Source organism: Schistocerca serialis, chromosome 4 (assembly GCF_023864345.2).
Source record: "Schistocerca serialis cubense isolate TAMUIC-IGC-003099 chromosome 4, iqSchSeri2.2, whole genome shotgun sequence".
In the NCBI taxonomy this organism is placed as follows: domain Eukaryota; kingdom Metazoa; phylum Arthropoda; class Insecta; order Orthoptera; family Acrididae; genus Schistocerca; species Schistocerca serialis.
Genome location: NC_064641.1, coordinates 223,232,520 through 223,255,871, shown reverse-complemented (window position 1 = coordinate 223,255,871; position 23,352 = coordinate 223,232,520). Strand labels below are relative to the sequence as shown.

Sequence of the window (23,352 nt, the reverse complement as noted above, 5' to 3'; positions counted from 1 at the left end):
TCAGGTGCCTCTCGATGCATCTCGACAAAACTTTGACTATCTCCCTTGTTGTTGTGGTCTTCAGTCCTGAGACTGGTTTGATGCAGCTCTCCATGCTACTCTATCCTGTGCAAGCTTCATCTCCCAGTACCTACTGCAACCTACATCCTTCTGAATCTGCTTAGTGTATTCATCTCTTGGTCTCCCTCTACGATTTTTACCATCCACGCTGCCCTCCAATGCTAAATTTGTGATCCCTTGATGCCTCAAAACATGTCCTACCAACCGATCCCTTCTTCTAGCCAAGTTGTACCACAAACTTCTCTTCTCCCCAATCCTATTCAATACCTTCTCATTAGTTACATGATCTACCCACCTTATCTTCAGCATTCTTCTGTAGCACCACATTTCGAAAGCTTCTATTCTCTTCTTGTCTAAACTATTTATCGTCCATGTTTCACTTCCATACATGGCTACACTCCATACAAATTCTTTCAGAAACGACTTCCTGACACTTAAATCTATACTCGATGTTAACAAATTTCTCTTCTTCAGAAACGCTTTCCTTCCCATTGCCAGTCTACATTTTATATCCTCTCTACTTCGACCATCATCAGGTATTTTGCTGCCCAAGTAGCAAAACTCCTTTACTACTTTAAGTGTCTCATTTCCTAATCTAATTCCCTCAGCATCACCCGACTTAGTTCGTCTACATTCCATTATCCTCGTTTTGCTTTTGTCGATGTTCATCTTATATCCTCCTTTCAAGACACTGTCCATTCCGTTCAACTGCTCTTCCAAGTCCTTTGCTGTCTCTGACAGAATTACAATGTCATCGACGAACCTCAAAAGATTTTTTTCTCCACGGATTTAAATACCTACTCCGAGTTTTTCTTTTGTTTCCTTTACTGCTTGCTCAGTATACAGATGTCCCTCGACTCTTATAACTGCCATCTGGTTTCTGTACAAATTGTAAATAGCCTTTCGCTCCCTGTATTTTACCCCTGCCACCTTTAGAATTTGAAAGAGAGTATTCCGGTCAACATTGTCAAAAACTTTCTCTAAGTCTACAAATGCTAGAAACGTAGGTTTGCCTTTCCTTAATCTCTCTTCTAAGATAAGTCGTAAGGTCTGTGTTGCCTCACGTGTTCCAACATTTCTACGGAATCGAAACTGATCTTCGCAGAGGTCGGCTTCTACCAGTTTTTCCACTCGTCTGTAAAGAATTCGCGTTAGTATTTTGCAACTATGACTTATTAAACTGAGAGTTCGGTAATTTTCACATCTGTCAACACCTGCTTTCTTTGGCATTGGGATTATTATATTCTTCTTGAAGTCTCAAGGTATTTCGCCTGTCTCGTACATCTTGCTCACCAGATGGTAGAGTTTTGTCAGGACTGGCTCTCCCATGGCTGTCAGTAGTTCTAATGGAATGTTGTCTACTCCGGGGGCCTTGTTTCGACTCAGGTCTTTCAGTGCTCTGTAAAACTCTTCACGCAGTATCGTATCTCCCATTTCATATACATCCTTTTCCATTTCCATAATATTGTCCTCAAGAACATCGCCCTTGTATAGACCCTCTATATACTCCTTCCACCTTTCTGCTTTCCCTTCTTTGCTTAGAACTGAGTTTCCATCCAAGCTCTTGATATTCATGCAAGTGGTTCTCTTTTCCTGTAGGCAGTCTCTATCTTACCCCTAGTGAGATAAGCCTCTAAATCATTTCATTTGTCCTCTAGCCATGCCTGCTTAGCCATTTTGCGCTTCCTGTCGATCTCATTTTTGATACGTTCGTATTCCTTTTTGCCTGCTTCATTTACTGCATTTTTATACTTTCTTCTTTCATCAATTAAATTCGATATTTCTTCTGTTACCCAAGGATTTCTACTAGCCCTCGTCTTTTTACCTACTTGATCCTTTGCTGCCTTCACTACTTCATCCCTCAGAGCTACCCTTTCTTCTCAGCGGGTGTCTATTTATAGCATGTGACTAAGTAATTGCGACGTCATTTAGTAGTGCCGAATGGCGTTGTGAACCCGGTTCCTATGTGATCACTGATCCTTGTTGTATGCTCAGCGCTCCATGTCAGTTTGCAAACGTTTTCTTGAATCACCCTGTATATCGAAGTGGAGCTCACCGGGGCGAAACTTGGTTACGGAGACGATGTACGACTCTAGCGGCTGACACAGGTGGCTCAGTGCGGCAGTGATCCCTGGCTGTGAGTGCGGCTGCAGGCGGCGCAAGGCGGGCAGCGCAGCGCTGCAGCGCTTTCACGCCTCGGGTGAACACGGCGGGGCTGGCAGGCTGGCGGCTCCTCTCGCAGCTCTCAGGGACGTCCCGGTGACGCCAGTCAGCGCGCTATGCTAGCACAGCAGGCGTCACGCAGCCTCCAGCACGACACACACTGCCGCGCCAAATCGCGCAAATTAGCCTTAACAGCTCTTGCTGATCGCGGCCATAAAGTTGGTAGGTACTGGTAGAACCTGCATATTTTGTGCCGGCCGAACATCAAATACTCTGTTTAAAAAGGTAATTGGGGATGTGTGCAGGTTTCAAGAAAGCTTACAACATAATCTGTATTAACTTCACTAGGGGAGACAAAGCCTTGACTCAAGTTGTTGTTGTTGTTGTTGTTGTTGTTGTGGTCTTCAGTCCTGAGACTGGTTTGATGCAGCTCTCCATGCTACTCTATCCTGTGCAAGCTACTTCATATCCCAGTACCTCTTGCAGCCTACATCCTTCTGAATCTGCTTAGTGTATTCATCTCTCGGTCTCCCTCTACGATTTTTACCCTCCACGCTGCCCTCCAATACTATATTGGTGATCCCTTCATGCCTCAGAACATGTCCTACCAACCGATCCCTTCTTCTAGTCAAGTTGTGCCACAACTCCTCTTCTCCCCAATTCTATTCAGTACCTCCTTATTAGGTATGTGATCTGTCCATCTAATCTACAGCATTCTTGTGTAGCACCACATTTCGAAAGCTTCTATTCTCTTCTTGTCCAAACTATTTATTGTCCATGTTTCACTTCCATACATGGCTACACTCCATACAAATACACTCACAAACGATTTCCTAACGCTTAAATCTATACTCGATGTTAACAAATTTCTCTTCTTCAGAAATGCTTTCCTTGCCATTGCCAGTCTGCATTTTATATCCTCTCTACTTCGACCATCATCAGTTATTTTGCTCCCCAAATAGCAAAACTCCTTTACTACTCATTTCCTAATCTAATTCCCTCATAATTACCCGACTTAGTTCGAATACATTCCATTATATTCGTTTCGCTTTTGTTGATGTTCCTCTTACAACATCCTTTCAAGACACTGTCCATTCCGTTCAACTGCTCTTCCAAGTCCTTTGCTGTCTGACAGAATTACAATGTCATCGGCGAACCTCAGTTTTTATTTCTTCTCATGGATTTTAATACCTACTCAGAACTTTTCTTTTGTGTCCTTTACTGCTTGCTCAATATACAGATTGAATAACATCGGGGAGAGGCTACAACCCTGTCTCACCCCCTTCCCAACCACTGCTTCCGTTTCATGCCCCTCGACTCTTATAACTGCCATCTGGTTTCTGTACAAATTGTAAATAGCCTTTCGCTCCCTCTATTTTACCCATGCCACCTTCAGAATTTCAAAGAGTATTCCAATCAACATTGTGAAAAGCTTTATCTAAGTCTACAACTGCTAGAAACGTAGGTTTGCCTTTCCTTAACCTTTCTTCTAAGATAAGGCGTAAGGTCAGTACTGCCTCACGTGTTCCAACATTTCTTCGGAATCCAAACTGATCTTCTCCGAGGTCGGCTTCTACCAGTTTTTCCATTCGTCTGTAAAGAATTCGCGTTAGTATTTTGCAGCCGTGACTTATTAAACTGATAGTTCGGTAATTTTCACATCTGTCGACACCTGCCTTTTTGGGATTGGAATTATTATATTCTTCTGGAAGTCTGAGGATATTTCGCCTGTCTCATATATCTTGCTCACCAAATAGTCTGTTTAAAAAGGTAATTGGGGATGTGTGTAGGTTTCAAGTATGCTTACAACATAATCTGTATTAACTTCACTAGGGAAAAAAAGCCTTGACTCAAGTTAGTATACTGAACAATACGTACTGAGGTGACAAGTCATGCGATACCTCCCAGTATCATGTCGGATCTCGTTTTGCCCGGCGTAGTGCAGCAACGGGACCTAGCATGGACTCCACAAGTCGTTGGAAGTTCCCTGCAGAAATAGTCACGCCGAATCTATAGCCGTCCATAATAGCGAAAGTGTTGCCGGTGCAGGATTTCGTGCACGAACTGACCTCTCGATTGCGTCCTATGAATCTTCGATGGGATTCATGACGATCGACCTGCGTCGCCAAACTATTCTCTCGAATTATCCAGAATGTTCTTCAAACCAGTTGCGAACAATTGTGGCTTGGTGACATGGTCATCCATAAAACTGAAGTCCATGAATGACTGCAAAAGGTCTCCAAGCGGCCGAAAAAAATTCCAGTCAATGGTCAGTTAATTGAACCAGAGGGCCAAATCCATTCTATGTAAATACCCCAAAACATTATGGAGCCACCACTGGCTTGCGCAGTGCTTTTTTGACAACTTGAGTCCGTGGCTGCCATGGGCTCTCCGCCACAGTCGAACCCTGTCATTAGCTCTTACAACTTAAATAGGAACTGGTCTGATCAGGCCACGGTTTTCCAGTCGTCTAGGGTCCAATCGATATGGTCGCCAGGAGAGGCGCTGCAGGCGATGTCGTGCCGTCACCAAACTCATTCGCATCGGTCGTCTGCCGCCATAGTCCATTAATATCAAATTTCGCCGCGCTGTGATAATGAATACGTTCATGGTATATCCCACATTCATTTCTGCGGTTATGTCACGCAGTGTTGCTTGTTTGTTAGCATCGACAACTCTACGCAGACGCCGCTGCTCTCGGTCGTTAAGTGAAGGACATCGGCGACTTCTTTGTCCGTGATGAGAGGTAATGGCTGAAATGTGGTATTCTGGGCATTCTCTTGACACTGTGTATCAAAATATTGAACTGCCTAACGATTTCCGAAATGGTATGTCCCATGTGTCTAGCGCCAACTACCATACCGCTTTCAAGGTCTGTTAATTCCCGTCAGGCGGCCGTAATTACTTTTTCACATGCATCACTTAAGTGCAAATGACAGCTCCGCCAATGTACTACCCTTTTACATCTTCTGTACGCGATATTACCACCTTCTGTATAAGTGCATACCCCTATACCATAGTGTCATTTTGAAGAAAATAGTTTCGGTTATTAGGCCACGTCACTGTGAAACACGAAATCAACTAAATTGCCGACATTTCGACCGAAGTGCTCCCGCCCTCTATAGTGCCTTTGACTGTTGGATATTGTTTTTTCCCGTTATTATTTCTTCGTCCTCACCCCGTATGTGCGGGGGATGCACTGTCATCGTATACAGCTCTTCAGCCACGTGAGAGTAAAAGTCTTAAAGCATAGTATAACATTGGACTTAGCGGTTGACAAAAATATAGATTTTGCACAATAAAAATACAGGTCATCAGTTGCAGAAGTTAAAATGCTGATGTGTTGATTAATTAAATGTAGACACAGATGAATGGAAGATGAGTGTCGCACACAAATGTATAAAAACAAATGGACAATTGCGTAAGTTAAAAGGCCGATGTGTTGACTGCAGATACATAGATGAGTGAAATTATGAGCAGGCGCAGTCTGCCAGGAGTAAAGGTATCACGGGAACGTAGCATTCAAGGGTAGTGCGTGGGAGGATGTCGCTGTGGATGGATGTGGTGGACGAGGGATTTGGGAAGAGACATGGGGTTCCGAACCCAGACTTAGGAGGTGGGCGGAGAGGAGTCGAGGGGAACGGAAGGGAACTCTGACAAGGGGCGGGTGGTAGGAATCTCGAAAATCTACCAGGATGGGTACAGCATATATTGAGCGGATTTCATGATCGGATAAGGGAAGGCGTCAGGAGAGGACTGGGGAGTGTGGAGGTGTAGTGCTGGGGGGATGTGGTGGCAAGGCGCCGCAGACCGAGCGGCTTCCCCGTGCGGCTAGTAATACATCTTAATGGAACAAAAAACCTTAGGTTTGTGTAAGATATTGTACTGCTTACCTCTAGCGCAGATAATTTACATCGAAAAGTAAATTGTGAAACTTCACAAGAAACTCATTGAAAGGTCTAATGAATGGTAGCTATTTTTAAATGTGGATAAATATAAGTTGGTGCCTATAATAGACACAGAACACGGCAGTATCTGAGTACAAGATTAGTGGTGAACATATTGAGCACGACATATCGTTTAAGTATTTAGCTTAATACTACTAAGCGAAGTGAAATGGAGAGGTCACATAAGAAAACTAGTGGAAAACTTGGATTTGTTGAAAGATTTCTGGGAAAAAGCAGTGCATCTTCAAATGAGATCTTACATGAGACGTTAGTATGACCGATTCTAGAATATCGTTCGAGTGTTCGGGTGTTTAAAACTGGTTGCCATCGAAAGAGATCAGAGACGCACTGCAGGATCTTAACAGGTTGGTAAAGACTAAACGGAACACTAACATAAATCTTCGAGGAACTTAAATGGCAATCTTTAGAAGAAAGAGGCATGGGTCTCGCGAAACACTGTCGGATAAATTTAGAGAACGTGGATTCGAAGGAGGCTGTGTGGCTGTTATGCTGCCGCCGTCGTATATAGGCGTGCAGTCATTTTCCCCTCGCCCAGACCACGGATGAACTAAGGCAGAAAGTCGATGACAGTGGTACGAATCACCACAAACAGTTTTCAAAACTCTGGTTCCGATACGTTAAAACTGGAAAGCTTTGTCAGCATGTGAGATCTAATGGAAGGTGGTCATATGACGCCAGCAAACAAGCGTGATACATACGCATGCCTGTAGCTGAATACCGGAACGCGTGGAGGAGAAATTCCTCGTTTGAACACTTCCTGTGTGCTTGTATTACAACGTTTCTACCTAGTCACGTGATTACCACACTAGTATCCAGAACAACTGCTTATTAAAAGTCGTTTCTGAGCTCCCAAAATTTCAGCCGGATGGTCGTACAAGACGGCCGTGGTCGATTTCTTCCACAAGCATTCCACTGTAATCATGATGTCGACGGGTCTGCAAACTCGAGCCTTCCAGCCTTCCCGGAAAGGGGGGAAACTGCCAGGTACAACTGCTAGTGGGAAGACCCACTACAGAAAGGGTGCAGGTAGTGCCGTTACGGCATTAGAGGGCTCAGTTCCCTTGTGTGCAGCCCGGGTATTTCTCAGCAAGAAGCTGACGTCATTACCTGCCTCTGACAGCCCTGCGTTGCCAGCAAGCTGGCGCATATCAAAGCTCTGTCTACCGCCACAATACTGCCCTCCACTCTGATCATTGCTACAAAAGAACAGAATCACGCAGGGAAACAGAATCATGTTTTAACAGTCCGATCACGCTTCGCACATTTGACCGCAAAATCGCCATAGAGATACCACCTGCTCGTCCTCGTAAAAACTAAGCTGCCAACAATGACCTCACTGCCGACGCAGAAATTAAAAGCGACATATAATCGCGAATTGATATTTATCTTTTCTACTCAGTGTAGTTACAGTGAAAGACTAAGAGAGTTACTGTGTAATTCACAAGTACCATATCATGTGATTGTTATAAGGTCGTTCAGCCTATCAACTTCGTGCGTCATGCGATGATAATCAATTGGTGGCCGCCTCCTTTCCCACGAATTCCCCGACTGAACGGCTGCAACGTAGATACCTATAAACCGTAAGCCACCATTCGATGCCAACACTGTTCCTCCCCTCCGTCCCACTGGCAGAAGACGCGAGACGACGACTTCCGGTAAGCTTACGTGTAGCTACGCAATTGGAACGTTGCGCAATGATAGACTACAGAGCTGCGTCCCTTATGTTTTTGAAAAATACAAATTTATACACATGTTCAGAAACAAAAACACCTGCAACGACTACAAATGGGACGTTCATATTCACAGGACGTGTACATCAATATGTACTGTAGAAATGATTAGGATTTGAACCACGTCGGCCCGCGGGTTCAAGGATTCAAGGACAACATCGATATCGCGAAGCAACACCACCTACCGATAAATTGTGCCTTCGGCTCGCGCTGTTGTTATAAACCGATGGTAATGTATCAATATGACTTGGGCAGACGAGCAGGATGCCTCGCAGATTTATGCGCGAACCGTACCGTCAAACCAGTGTGTTTGAAGGAGAGCGCGCCGGCCGGAGTGGCCGTGCGGTTCTAGGCGCTACAGTCTGGAACCGAGCGACCGCTACGGTCGCAGGTTCGAATCCTGCCTCGGGCATGGATGTGTGTGATGTGCTTAGGTTAGTTAGGTTTAATTAGTTCTAAGTTCTAGGCGACTGATGACCTCAGAAGTTAAGTCGCATAGTGCTCAGAGCCATTTTGAAGGAGGGCGCATTGTTGACGTGAGAGAATGTGACGCATCCACCCGGGAAAATGCTGCTCGTGGAGGACGAAGTGTTTCGGCAGTGCAACGGGTGTGTGCAGAATGATTCACGGACGGCCGTAGAACACGATGAGGTTTGTCGGGTCGCACCACACAGACCACCTCGCGAGAAGATCGACACCCCATCCCAATGACATTGCAGAACAGATCTGCGTCCTTCACGGCTCTAGCGCAACACATCGCACACTATCAGGGGCGACAGTCCGCCGCCATTTACTACTGCATGGGTTACGTGTGCATCATCCACTTTGACAAATATTCAGAATCATGCTAGACGGCACTGATGTCTGGAATGACGTCGCTGCGGACAGGAGTGGTAGAAGATTTGAAAATAATGGCCGCATTTTGGTTCGCCACAGACAAGGGGAGCGTCATCACAGTGATTGAATTCGCACAGGACATACAGCGCCAACTCAAGGCTTTATGGTGTGGGGTACTATTGGGTACAACCACAAATCACAGTTGGTGCGTGTCCAGGGCACTGTGACCTACATGAAATGACATCCTGCGAGCCGTAGCCATAACCTATCTACACAACACCTCAGACGCCATTTTTCAGCAAGACAATGTATGACATGTTGCTGCACAAACGCGTGTCTCCTTGGTGTCACAGGATGTCAGCCTTCACCATGGCCCGCCAGACGACGGGTGCAGCTCTGTGACCCAATGCCAACCACCACAGATGAACTTCGGAACCAGGCGAATGCAGCAAGGATGGCTCTATCACAGGACGCCATTCGTGCAAGATACGTGTCGATGCCATGGAGCTAGTTGTCAGGACGCATGGCGGACCCTGTGCCTACTAGGCAGCAGGAAACATGCTGAACCGAGGTGACTGAAATGCTAATCATTTCTACAGAACATACTACTGTACATTTTCTGTGCGTATGAACGCCCTAGCTCCAGTCGTTCAAGGGGTTCTGTTTTTTGAGAACATGAGTATATTAGTTTCGATAGGCAAATTTGTTTCAACACATCAGTGGAGCCTTGTTTGAACTTGACGTCTTCCTTTACTTTATCCACGTTTCTGTTCATCACATGAACATGAATGCGAAATGTCAAGCGACATAGACGCGTTAGAGCATATCTGTGCAAGAAAACCAAATATGGTATGCGCTTTTCCAGAACCAGGTAGATCGAACTCCTGTAAACGCTCTGAGAACACAACTCCTTGTAGCACATTTCAAACTAACACGATTACTTGGGAGGTAAACGTATTATCAACCTATAGTTTAATTTACTAGACACAATCCTATTGGAGGTTATATGGCTGTGCCTTTCTCCTAACTTTGAATGACGTTTCCAGCTCTTTATAGTGAAGAATAATGGTACAGCTTAACATTTTAGACTTTAACAAGTAATTGCTAGAGGTGAAGGATTTCATACGGAGAAAATCGTAAGAGGATTGACTCCTTCTTTGACACCGACCGAGCTACATTGTAGTAAACAATTAATCTAGCTGGAAATTACTTCCGATGGTCGATACACTCAATTCCTTCGCCACATTCAGAAACGATTACATTCAATTTAATACCTGTGGTGCACCAGCTCTAGCAAATAGAACGCGTTTCAACGAAAGAAGCAAATGCAAGCGGAGATTTGGTACGACGGAACTTCAAGAAATAAATTACACATAATTATAGCTGGCCAAGCAGTCGTTATTGAATACTGCTCTACACTCTTTAAGTGACATAGACACAGACACATGAGACAATTTTCCAACATAGTCACCACATCTCTGGAAGCCACTGTCGGAACGTTCATCCAACTGTTCAGTTCCTCGACGGCAAAAAGCTGTTCCTTGTTTAGAAAACCATTCGAGAATCGCTATGTGAACGTTTCCATCCTCGGAAAATTTTCGATTGTTATGAATCAATTGTTAGACTACCTGGACCTTGCGCTCTGTGGTCGATGGACTCCTTGCTTCCCGATCACCAAAGCTCATAGCCAAGCGGTCTAGGGCGCTGCGGTCTTGGACTGTGCGGCTGGTCCCAGCGGAGGTTCGAGTCCTCCCTCGGGCGCGTGTGTGTGTGTGTGTGTGTGTGTGTGTGTGTGTGTGTGTGTGTGTGTGTGTGTGTGTCCGTCCTTAGGATCATTTAGGTTAAGTAGTGTAAGATTTCACACACACACACACACACACACACACACACACACACACACACACACACACCCACACCAAAGCTCACACCTCTAATGGCTTGGTCAAATTGTTGGCAACATTTCGCGACGACTGTGACATTTCATTTAGTCCGTATACTGCCACAATTTTAGGGTGAATCTGTGAGCGATTTAGACGTTTTGCCCACAAGAATCTAGCTACTCCGCGTAATTCGTCTTTGGAGTGCGTTTCCAGTTGCGTCATTTCATTCGTACGCAACGTTCCGCTTTTATTGCGCAATGGTTCTTGGTGTGGGACGACGTGTGTAACATACTGTTTGAAGTCCCTTAGTACAAGAAAACAGCGGAAAAGCTTTCGTTATCGGCGAAGACACAGATAACGAAGGACTCAAGTAATACATCCCTATCATGTGAGTGTAGGAGCACCGAGATAGTGATCTAACAAATGAGTGAATGAACAGGTGATGAAATCTTGAACCTCTTTCAATTTATAGCAAGGCGCCACACACATATTTGAGAATATTCTATACCGCTATCTTAGATAGCAAGTAGCTTCTACCGAATGTAAAAGCGTCCTCATCTGCAGAGATACACAAATATTTACAAGAAAATGAAACTAAGGAAACTATGTCGTATAAATTTTATGTTTCTGACAATTTTCTAAACCGCCACCAGTTCATTGTTGCCATCAACGATATCACTTTTTCCTTTAATTCAAAGGAGGCGTCTCCTTATCAAATGATTTGTAAAGTTCGGATTTCCTGCTGGAGCCGAAACGTCAGATCGTAAGATTTTGGAAGAATGACGCGGTACCAACATCCAAGAACTTTCTTACATCACCGACAACCGTCACGAAAGGCTACGTTTTTCAGTCTTTCTGCTGTTTATTGTTCCTTGTTGTAGGAGTACCTTTCCGAAGCGTGTATCCTGACTCTGCCAGTTTGCTTCAATAGCAAAATAGGTTTTCTCGTGGTCGGTCTCTCTCTCTCTCTGTGTGTGTGTGTGTGTGTGTGTGTGTGTGTGTGTGTGTGTGTGTGTGTGTGTGTGTGTGTGTTCTCCTGACTATTGGGAATGTCTTTCGTTCGATTCCCGGTGACATTCAAAGGTTTCTGGGTTAGGAATGTGTAGAACAGGGTTCACTCATCCTAGCGAGGAGAAAAGACAAGGTGTTAGAGTATTTGAATCGACACTGACTCGAAAGCAGTGGCAAATGGGAAGGTAATCAGACGGTATTAGCGTCGCATTTCAATTTAACTAGTTTTACCACCTGCAAATCCTAAAACTATGTTCACCGTAAAGGAGACTGGGTGGTAAATGCGATAACTGATCTAACCTTTAACTGAATCTGTACACCGGCTTAACTTCTTCCAACCTCCCGCTTTGGCATTAATCAAATGGAGTTTATAGTGATGGTCTGTAATTTATGGCACTCTCTAAATGACGGTGAGTTGTTACTTGTACGGGACACTAGTAATTTTATAAACGATCTGGTGTTGCCTTGTAGCATGCGAGTGCGAATGATGCAAACTTTAGTCTCTCAATAGCTCTATATTTCATTAGAAGATGCATATGCGGGGCATGTATCTTCTGAGACAACACAAATACAAAATGAATCAAGTGTCGTGTACCCCTTCAGTCCAAAAAGTTTAGAAAATTGGTTAATAAAAATACACAAAAGTTAAAATAGTAGTTGTAGTCTTTGAGGCTTTCCGCACAGTCTCTCCCCACTAGGTTACAACGCACGGAAGGTTCGTACAATCATGTGACACTGCCAGAAAAGTCGTTTTTTGGATATTGTTCAACTCTCGCGTCACGTTAGACTGAATATCGGGTACGTCGTTAAAGCGTTGATTTTTCATTTGAACTTTTGCATTTTGACGTAGATCCTTCTCGATATCGACCAGTTTCGCCATTCCTGATGATTTTTTTGCAGAAAATAATTGTTCGCGTTCTGCATATCAATCAAACCGCAGTATGCGTTCTCGCGTCGTTTGTTAGTGTGTCAAGGTGTGTGGTCTTTTCACAGACTCTTCTTCAAAACATTCTGAAGAATGATTTAGAGACGTTCAGTTCGAAGGTACATTGCGATTTGTGACAAATCGACGTTGACACACTGCCTACTCACAACTAACTGGTCTAATGCCAGCCGGCGCGGTAGCTCAGCGTGTTCGGTCAGAGGGTTAGCTGCCCTCTGTAATAAAAAAAACTGAGTTCATCGATCAACAACGAACTTAAACGGATGTCTTAAGACGTCCGCCCCGAGCAGATATAACGAACAAAAGCGAACAAAATGAGATTAAAAAAAAATGCCCATTTGTTGTTCAGGGTTGTTGATTCAAGATGCTATCGTAGTTGCTGCGCTGGCGTCTCTTGGACGGAACTTTTTGAACTGGGGTGTACGCCACCGTTCAGACGGTGAGCTTGCTCAATGTAAACTGAAATATTGGGAAACATTTATTTTCACGGGCGACCATATATTAGCTAGTGACACACACCTGTCCGAATAGAAGAGTGGTCGGGGACAGACTTCAGTATCGGGTTGGTTCGTGACTTATCGGTCACTCCCCGCACGTCGTTGTATTATCGTTATTTTTCCGCGAAACGGTGACGTCGTTAGTTTGCAAGAAAGAACACCACAACTCTATCGTGGCACAGCTGGCGTTAAAAGGCGCTATCAGTTTCGATGCGGACGCTTGCAACGCACAGCTGCGACTGTTCTGCCAGAGCCAGAACGACCGGGCCTGCTATGAGTAAACATTATTTTGTCCCTAAGCTTCTACTCGACCCGGTGACTATGTTCCTTGTTAAGGAGGTGGCTTACTGCACGCAGTCACTCCATATAGTTCGAAATTCGCTTCACTTACCTTGTTCAGTTTTCGGACGTGGTCACATCCATTTTCGGAAGTGGGACATCTGTTTATGCAATGCAGACAGAAATCCAGGCGTTGAATCCTCTCCTCCTTTGCAATATCTTAATGCTGTTATCACCAGCCTGAAGACTGGTTTGGTGCAGCTTTCTGCACTACTCTCTCCTGCGCAAGCCGCATCGTCTCTTCATTACTATTGAAATCTATATCAATTTGAACTCCCTTCTTTTAGTCAAGTTATGCCTTAAATTTTCCTTTATCCCTTTACCTATTAAGTAGGCCTACAACTTAATCAGTTGTACCCATCTGATTTTCAGTATACTTCTGTTGTACCGCATTTCAAAAGCTTCTATTCTTATTGTCGTCCACGTTACACTTCGTACAATGCTGCACTCCAGGCAAATAGCTTCAGAAAAAGCTTCCTGGCACTTAAATACAAATTTATCGTTTTCAGAGACGTTTTCTCGCTATTTCCAGTCTCTTTTTCCCTCTGCTTCAGCCATCGTCATTTGTTTTAATGCCCACGTGCAAAACTCTACTTTCAGTGCCTCATGTCCTAATCTATTTCGGAAGCGTTTCGTGATTTAATTCGACTACATTCCGAAACCCTTGTTTTACTTGTTTTTATTTGGTCATCTTGTGATCTCTCTTTCATGACACTACCCATTTCGTTTAATTGCTCTTCCTAGAACTTCAGTCTCTGACAGTATTATGTCATCAGCGAACTGCAAAGTTCTTATTTCTTCTCAGCACACTTTAACTAGTTTTCCAAATTTCTTCTTCGTTTCCTTCACAGTTAGGTCGCTGTCTCACATCCTTCTCACCTACTGCTTCCCTTTCAAGTCCTTCAGCTGTTACCATCCAGTCTTGTTTCTGTGCTAATTGTACAATACCTTTTGCTCTTCCTGAATTTGAAAAGTGTGTCCTCCGTCAACATGCGGAAAGCCTGAATCAGGGTTCCTATTTGCTTCTATAACGTGACACGAAATGGATAGCTGTATGTGAAAACTTTCGGAACCTATCAAGAAAAATAAGTTGAATGTCATAATCTGGACAGTGCTTAGATTGGTGTAAACAGTGTCATCAGGTATACACTTTGGCAAAATGAAGTGGCAGCTCTTCCAAACGCGACAGACACGTATAACCCAATGTGCTTCGAAACAATACAACGCCCTTAGAGCTCGTTGGGCTGGACATTGGTTCATGTCTCGCTTCGCACTCCCGAATTTGCATTTACCGGTTTTCCTGTGTTACTGGAGGATGGTGACATCTCCCGTAAGCTCACGGCCGGTGGTTTAAACACTCCTGGACCAATTGAGCTACCGCTCAGTTTCTATAGATTTCGCTGATTATTAGACGTTTGAGTGAACAACAAAATTACATTTGCGTCACATTACTAGAATGTCGGTATACCTTACTTCGAGCCAAATGAATACCGGCTTTGTTCAGGTCTGTAATAAAACCAGGGATAATTCACCTTCGACATATGAGGTTTCATGTTAGCAACGAGCACCAACGGTGGACTAAGCCGTCCCTGTCCGATATATCGCTGCGAAAAACCAGCCAGCTTCCAAATTAAAAGCAAATAGCCGTTGTAGAGATAAGCTTTATCGACTGTTCTCGTCTATCGGTCTCGATATCATTTGCCAGTCTCGGTAAGATGCTGTCACTAAAAATAGCTCACCACTGAAGAGTACTCTGCCTTCGTTAGAAAACAGTGAAGAAGCTGTTAACTTATTTCCAAGAAGTATCGAAACTAAGTGTGAACAAGAAGCCGTAAACAGAAAATGTTGCGGATAACGACAGTGGCAACACGCTGGGTGCACGGTCGGGAAGACTACTGTTTGAATACCGATCCCGACATCCAAATTTAAGTTTACCGCGGTTTTCCTTATTCCCTTATGCGAATCCTGGTACATTTCTTTTGAGAGACCGGCCGAATTCCTTAGCCCCCCCTCCCCCTCCCGAGGTTGTGCTCAGTCTCTAATAATCACATCGTCGACTGGACAAACGACGGTCATAGTATATTTTTAACCTTGAGCGTCTTCCACCCTACGGAATTTCCAGATAACTTATGGGAATGCAGATGGATAATGTTCTTGACAACCGCCGATATTGTGGCAGTTTTATTTATTTATCGTATGATGATACAGAGCTTGGATCAAATACATAATTTTAAGAGTATGCAGTGTAAGAAATGACAAGCAAAATAAAGGTACAGAATCAAATGTCAAAGTAGTATACTAAATTATGTACACATTAGACAAGTTGTTAGATTTCTAAGTCCAATCTGTTGATCCAGTTGAGCCCTTCAGGGGATGCATGGTGGATGCCATTTATTGATCCCCGAAGGCTCGTTTCGTGCATTTACCAACAATGTGATTTATTGTTGGCAGGGCAGCTCCATAGTCACAATCTGGAGATGTCGCCCAGCCCCGTTTGTGCTTTAGAGATCCGCAGTTCCCTTGTCCTGTTCGGATGCGGTTGATGGTTCTCCACTGGCGTCTGGGGAGTGTGAAACCTGGAACTCGCATCGAAGGCTTTTCAACCAGATGACCGTTGAACACTGACGATTGTTCCCACTGACTTCTCCATACTTCGTTGATGTTGATGTTAATGTCGGAGGCTTGAAGATGATGTGCAGTTTGCCAAGGTGCTTTTCTTGACTTCAGACGCTGATGTTCTGCTATTAATATATCGCTGTGTATGGGTAGTTGGGGGTTCTGAATGTTTCTCCAGATCTTCAGGAGGGCATCTGATCTTTGTAGAGCTAGAGGCTGGATGTTACTTCAAACTGGTAGCCATGCAGTTTGAGTGCTACGTATGCAGCCTGTGATAAGTCGCATTGTCTGGCTGAGTTGCACATCTTGCTACAGTGAACACTGTTCATCCAAGTTGGAAAACAGTAATCAGCGACAGAGTATGATAGTGCCAAAGCAGTTGATCTTAGAGTTTGAGCACAGCAACCCCAGGAGGTACCAGCAAGCAATTTTGGCAGGTGAACACCTCATTTCTAACCCTACACCTTTCTTGCCTTACGCAGGTAGTATTACCAACATGGTTGACCGTATTTTGGGGAAATATGGTATGAACTGCGTTTCTCGACCATCATCTGAGATTAGCACAGCCTTGGGTCTACAAAGGATGATTTTGGTTTTTGCAAGGCGGGTGACTACCGTATCTCCTGCAGTTGTGCTATGTCCTACATCGCTCCTACCATTAGGACCGTGGAGGACCGGTCTACAGCGCGTCAGGCATGCTTGCAACAGTCGAGCAAGTATCTGACTCCAAGGCACACTGTCACGGTACTGGCCACCAACGGAATGTAGTAACACACACTATGGCGTGCACTTACATCTGCTGGGATTGTGATATTAAGGAAGTTGTTGAGATTGCACTAGAATGTGACCTTCTAAATAGAAAAGGTTTTTGATCTTCGCACCTCTTTCCTCATAAAATAAGCGTTTTCTTATTTAATTTAAAGTGAGTAGTTTGAAGGCTTTTGAGTACAGTGGTCTTCAAATTTAGCCATTCGGGTATTTATCTCAAACCCGTGAGATTGTTTCTAATCTTACGTAATATTAGCTGCATTTGTACCGCTTCTCCCTGAAAATGTATTATTATATACATGCCTTTCACGAAACGATATTAGACATATAGTTCCATCATTAGGTTACAGACCGATATTGACATAAATGTACACAGTTACACACTTCTTTGGATAATATTCGTTTCTACGTACGTGTGGTATGACATGAAATTCTGGAATTCTTCCATTCAAACTTCAAAGAGAAACGAATTTCAGCGTGACACCTGCTTTTCCCATGCGTAAACTGGTGGGACTTTGTCTTCTCTCCTGGATGCCTCCACTTCACACTGCCGTAACCGGACCGCGCTTGTGGGCTTTCTCTCTTCATTAGGCGCTGGGCTCCCGTCCGTAATTTCCAACGACGAGAAGTTTCACCACAGCCCAGCTGCTCTCTACTTCCTGACATCTCGATCACGATTTTATAGGCTGAATCAAAATCGATCTCCTTACGTGATGCCACGTGCTGTACAGGTGAGCCACTTCCTGTTCGTGCCCCTTCCCTTACACTCTTCCAATATTTTCCTTACAAACGAAATTGTAGCTTTCACATCAACTTTTTTCCTGTTTTTCCTGTGCTATTATGCAAAAAAGTTAATATTTTCAATTGTTATATTATGTAATATTTCTGAAACGGACTGAAATACATTTTCTAGCTTTATTATTCCTAGAAAAATGATGATGATGATGATTGGTTTGTGGAGCGCTCACAGTTACTGGCGCCCACACAGTCCCAATTTTTACACAGTCCAGTTTTTAGCCACTGTCACAGATGACGACGACGACGACGACGACGACGACGACGACGACGAAATGACAACACACACACCCAGTCCCCGGGCAGAGGAAATCCCCAACCCGGCTGGGAATCGAACCCGTCACCCCGTCCTACAAAAATGATGCTAGTCTTTGGTAAATCTAGAACTAAAATGGGTGTTTCCCTTCTAACAGCTAAAGACAGTGTCAAAGGTCTGTAATATTAAATGCAAATGCTTCCTCAAATACATAAGTAACTTTGAAATTTCAAGATGTAAGTCATTAATTTCGAAAGATCGTGGGTAATTATATTTGTTATTACTACTGGTGAAGGCTTTTAACTGTTCCGCCTTAGCAGTCAGGATGTTCCTATCCCCGATATTATCTTCAAGTCACTTGCTATTCAAATCTGACACTACATTAGTAAAATCGAAGCCACTGTAGATACATTGCCTCTTGGTTGCAAGGATTTTTCTGTCATTTAATATGATTAACACTGTTAATGTTCTGCGTAAATGAAAAATACTTTCCTGCATCGTGGTTCGGATTCTGGATAAAACTGTATTTCCTTTGGTCTACAATGACATACCCACCTCTACTGGCGTCATGACTAAGAAAGCATTGTATTGATCAGTTCTAGGAGCTGTCGACCACTTTTAGTTTCTATGGCCGACATACGTACGCAGATGCAGGAAGAAGTGGACTACTGTAATCTAGGCTTTGTAGGTAGCTACGTGAAGGCAGTAGGTTAGAGGAAGAGGCTATCAGACGAGAGCCATTAGCTATCTAGGGACTGCTCTCAAGCATTTCCCCTGTGACCTTCACGGTCAGTAATGGATACTCCTCAGATAACGATGAGTAACTCAAATACTTGTCCGAAATTGCAGATCTGCGTTAGTGTAAAATGTTGATAGTAGTGAGGAAAAAAACTAAAATATGTAGGTGAACATCATTTCAAGTACTTGGAACGCAAACTGTTTATTTTTGCTTCTTTCTCGCATTGTTTCGATCGATGGGCGAATCAGAACTCCTGTAGGTAGCGAAGGAAAGCAGGAGCTATTATCTAATAATAAACTTAGTTGATAGCTCGTATCAGTCGTAGTTACTGCATTGGAGAAACTCAGCGCTGTCGTTAGTATTTCTGCTCGGTTATAGCGATACTGTGGGCGTGATCAGGAAAATAAGTGACAGGAATTATGCGGATGGTGTACTGACAATTCAAACAACAGAGGTCACGTAAAGGCTTCACCGACCAAAGAATCCAAAGCAGACCGTTAATCGTTTACAAAGGCAAAAACTAGCAATGGATAAAGACCTGATATTAGTAGAATGCACTGAAGTTTTGAAATGAGGATTGGCACAGCTTTGTGGGCGGTATTGCTGGTCATTTAGTTTGTTGACGATCCTTTCTACTTCTAATGATTTTAGAATATTTTCCATATAATCTCCGTTCGCCATTTTTTCCACTTAAACTCTTTAGTTGATACAGACATAAATAGTTCCCATATTTATTCTGTGATTCCTATGCGACTAAGAGACCGTGTTCCCTAATATGGATTAGTCCCCAGTTTCAGATCTTTCTCATGTGTGTCAATATGTTTTATGTCCATTTAAAACATGAAGGTGCTATACACTTCGAAGTAAGACGTGAGTTGAAATCATTTCTTTCCCATCCTTCATCTTTTAATTTATGTGAAGGACACACAATCCACATTGAACATCCCGCATTTTAAAGTTTTAGTAATACAAGAGGACATGAAGCGTGAAGTTTATCGAAAAATTTAGCGCCATTCATATCATCTGACTCAGATTAATCGCTGGTTTTCTGTTCGTACTCAGCATGTACCTTTACGGTCTCGCTCTTCCAGAGGCAAATAAAATAATTCTTGATTTTTAAGCTCTATCCGTTATCGTTACTATATTCACGTTATTGTATCTTACTTTCAAATTACATTTTGTGTTTGCCGTGTCTGACTACGCCAACTTGCATCGCAAGCACGCTCAGACAATCTCTGTAATCGGCAAATTAGGAAGAAATTGTAATGGTGAAAAAATGTATATTCAGGCAAGAAATGTTGACACACACTGATATAATGGACCTGTTATGAGCCTTGTTAGATCGGTTGTTGTGCTTCTGGGTAAAGTCTTACGACAAACATTTTTTTTTATTTTCGACGAGCGAATGCGAGGGGGAAAATATGAACACCGCTAAAACTCCACAATATATGAGCATTTAACGAATTACGCTGAAATTGTTTCGTAATAAGCTAAACAACTAGCAGTAAACTGGTGCAGGCAGATTGTCAGAATGCGAAAGGTCCATTGAAATACAGCAATACGCCTTCCAATGTATCCCTCACAGCTCGAGCAGATCCTCTAAAACAATGGTGTGTGACGAAGCGGACATATGCAAACGTTTCGTGCCTCAGTATACATCATACATTTAAGATTTCGTCCTGATTTTCTGAGGGAAGTGTGCGCATGTACTTAGTGTCCCAGAATTGTTGCGACAAACTTCAAAGGGTTGTAGAGAATGTCTTGAGTAGCAAATCAAGAATGGGAACCTGTGTCAGGAAACGTCATTAACGAGAGCGTCGAAGTTTCAGCGCCAGTTCCTGCCAATAGGCCATCGCTCCGGCAGCAAATTTGACTTTGCACGCTGACTATAGGCGGAACGTCTCGCGATGTTGTGTTGTTATTCAGTGATTTCCACAATTGCCAGTGGAGGAGATGGAGCTACCTGCTGCGTAGACAGGCTTTGTCTCCTATGAATGCGACGCTCTATTGCCGTGATGGATGACGGTTTCGGGAATGGGTTTACATCTCCAGTTTTTGTCCTATATACCGAAAAACTTTTCGATTCGCCTGAAAGCCTCTGAAACCTCCATTCATAGGACAAAAGGTTTTTGAACGCAGCAGCTAGCTCCATCTTCTCCACTGACGATCGTGACAACCAATTGCGACCACGGAATAACAAACAACATTGCGAAACGTTCTGTCTACAGGACGTCGGTGTACAGTGTCACATTTACTGCCGAATGGGTGGCGTAATGGCAGGCGCCATGGAATATAACTTGGACGCTGTGTAGCGTCGTTGGATGACGTTTCCGGATGCGGGGTCCCATCCTCGATTTCTTCCTCCAAGACATCTTCTACAACCCCTCCACGTTTGTCGCTACATTTCTAGGACAACCTGTATCTATAAGCATGTATGTCTGTGGTTGAAATAGAATGATAGTGACAGTGCGCAAAATGTAGTTTGAAGATAAGAGACAATAAACATAGACGAGAAACAGTAGCGATAACATTGTGTCCACATTCTACACTACTGGCCATTAAAATTGCTGCACCATGAAGATGACGTGCTACAGACGCGAAATTTAACCGACAGGAAGAAGATGCTGTGATATGCAAATGATTAGCTTTTCAGAACATTCGCACAAGGTTGGCGCCGGTGGCGACACCTACAACGTGCTGACATGAGGAAAGTTTCCAACCTATTTCTCATACACAAACAGCAGTTGACCGGCGTTGCCTGGTGAAACGTTGTTGTGATGCTTTGTGTGAGGAGGAGAAATGCGTACCATCACGTTTCCGACTTTAATAAAGGTCGGATTGTAGCCTATCGCGATTGCAGTTTATCGTATAGCGACATTGCTGCTCGCGTTGGTCGAGATCCAATGACTGTTCGCAGAATATGGAATCGGTGGGTTCAGGAGGGTTTTACGGAACGCCGTGCTGGATCCCAACGGCCTCGTATCACTAGCAGTCGAGATGACAGGCATCTTATCCGCATGGCTGTAACGGATCGTGCAGCCACGTCTCGATCGCTGAGTCAACAGATGGGGACGTTTGCAAGACGACAACCATCTGCACGAACAGTTCGACAACGTTTGCAGCAGCATTGACTATCAGCTCAGAGACCATGGCTGCGGTTACCCTTGACGCTGCATCACAGACAGGAGCGCCTCCGAAGGTTTACTCAACGACGAACCTGGGTGCAAGAATGGCAAAACGTCATTTTTCGGATGAATCCATGTACTGTTTACAGCATCATGATGGTCGCATCCGTGTTTGGCGACATCGCAGTGATCGCACATGGAAAGCGTGTGTTCATCGCCATAGTGGCATAACACCCGCGTGATGGTATGGGGTGCCATAGGTTACACGTCTCGGTCACCTCTTGTTCGCATTGACGGCACTTTGAACAGTGGAACGACCTGTGGCTCTACCCTTCATTTGATCCCTGCGAAACCCTACATATCAGCGGGATAATGCAGACCGCACGTTACAGGTCCTGTACGGGCCTTTCTGGATACAGAAAATGTTCGAATGCTGCCCTGGCCAGCACATTCTCCAGATTTCTCACCAATTGAAAACATCTGGTCAATGGTGGCCGAGCAACTGGCTCGGCACAATACGCCAGTCACTTCTCTTGATAAACTGGTATCGTGTTGAAGCTGCATGGGCAGCTGTACCTGTACACGCCATCCAAGCTCTGTTTGACTCAATGCCCATGCATATCAAGGCCGTTATTACGGCCAGAGGTGGTTGTTCTGGATACTGATTTCTCAGGATCTATGCACCCAAATTGCGTGAAAATGTAATAACATGTCAGTTCTAGTATAATATATTTGTCCAATGAATACCCGTTTATCATCTGCATTTCTTCTTGGCGTAGCAGTTTTACTGGCCGGTTGTGTAGATAGAGGAAGTAAACAAGCGCCTACTGATGGTGCCTCACCTGTGGTGAAATTTGTTTAGGAAGCGATGTGTACTGTGTTTTGGTAACGCTGTTAATTAAAGAAAGAGAAATTTGCTTATTCAGTTATTCCTCATAGCGGCGATATTAAAAACAGCGTGTTTTGAACGTGTTTACTAGATACGCAAGATAACACCCGCAACGTGGTTCGAATCCCTCCTGATAGTGCGAACGAACAGTGTTTCTGCGAATTATGGGAAAGCAGGGAGTGGGGTGGATGCGGAGGCAGTGTGTGAACACGTGAGGAGTGCGTGCCGACCACGATGCTGGACAGCCGCGGGGTGGACAGCGATGCCGATGGCGGCGGAGGCAGCAGCGGGGGCGGCGGAGGCGGCAGCGGGGGCGGCCCGCGCTGCTCGGACGTGGCGGACAAGCTGCAGCAGCTGTTCGGCTGGCGGCAGACGTACAAGGTGCACAAGCGCCACCGCGGCCTCTCCCACCGGCAGCAGCTCACCGCCACCATCAGCGCGCCGGCAAACTCCACGGTGAGTGACAAACCTCACCGTGACTGTACGTCACCATTCACTCCATATTCATCATATCCTAATGTTATCCCTAAAGGCAAACACCATATTTGTCAGTCTAGCTAGCTGTGAAAGGATATTTGAGGGGTACTACAGTAGGTGTTCCCCGAGGGTTTGTACGTGGGGTGGAATCCAAAATTTTCAGGACTGGTGCTGCCATCTGGAAAGTAGTAGTGGATCTTTGCAGCGCTAGGTGGCGAGACCTGCATATCTGATGAGTCAGTGTACGGAGTGGCATTCA

The 23,352-nt window shown here is 44.4% G+C and overlaps 1 protein-coding gene across 1 annotated transcript in view; it reads left to right on the top strand.

The window, feature by feature from the left end:
- Positions 1 to 22,382: 22,382 nt before the first annotated feature.
- Positions 22,383 to 23,352, top strand: part of LOC126474358 (partitioning defective 3 homolog) — a 222,176-nt gene continuing 221,206 nt past the window's right edge. Inside the window, exon 1 of the mRNA XM_050101825.1 lies at positions 22,383 to 23,072. Coding sequence (XP_049957782.1) covers positions 22,851 to 23,072 — 222 coding nt within the window. The 5' untranslated portion in view covers positions 22,383 to 22,850. The remainder of the gene's footprint in view (positions 23,073 to 23,352) is intronic.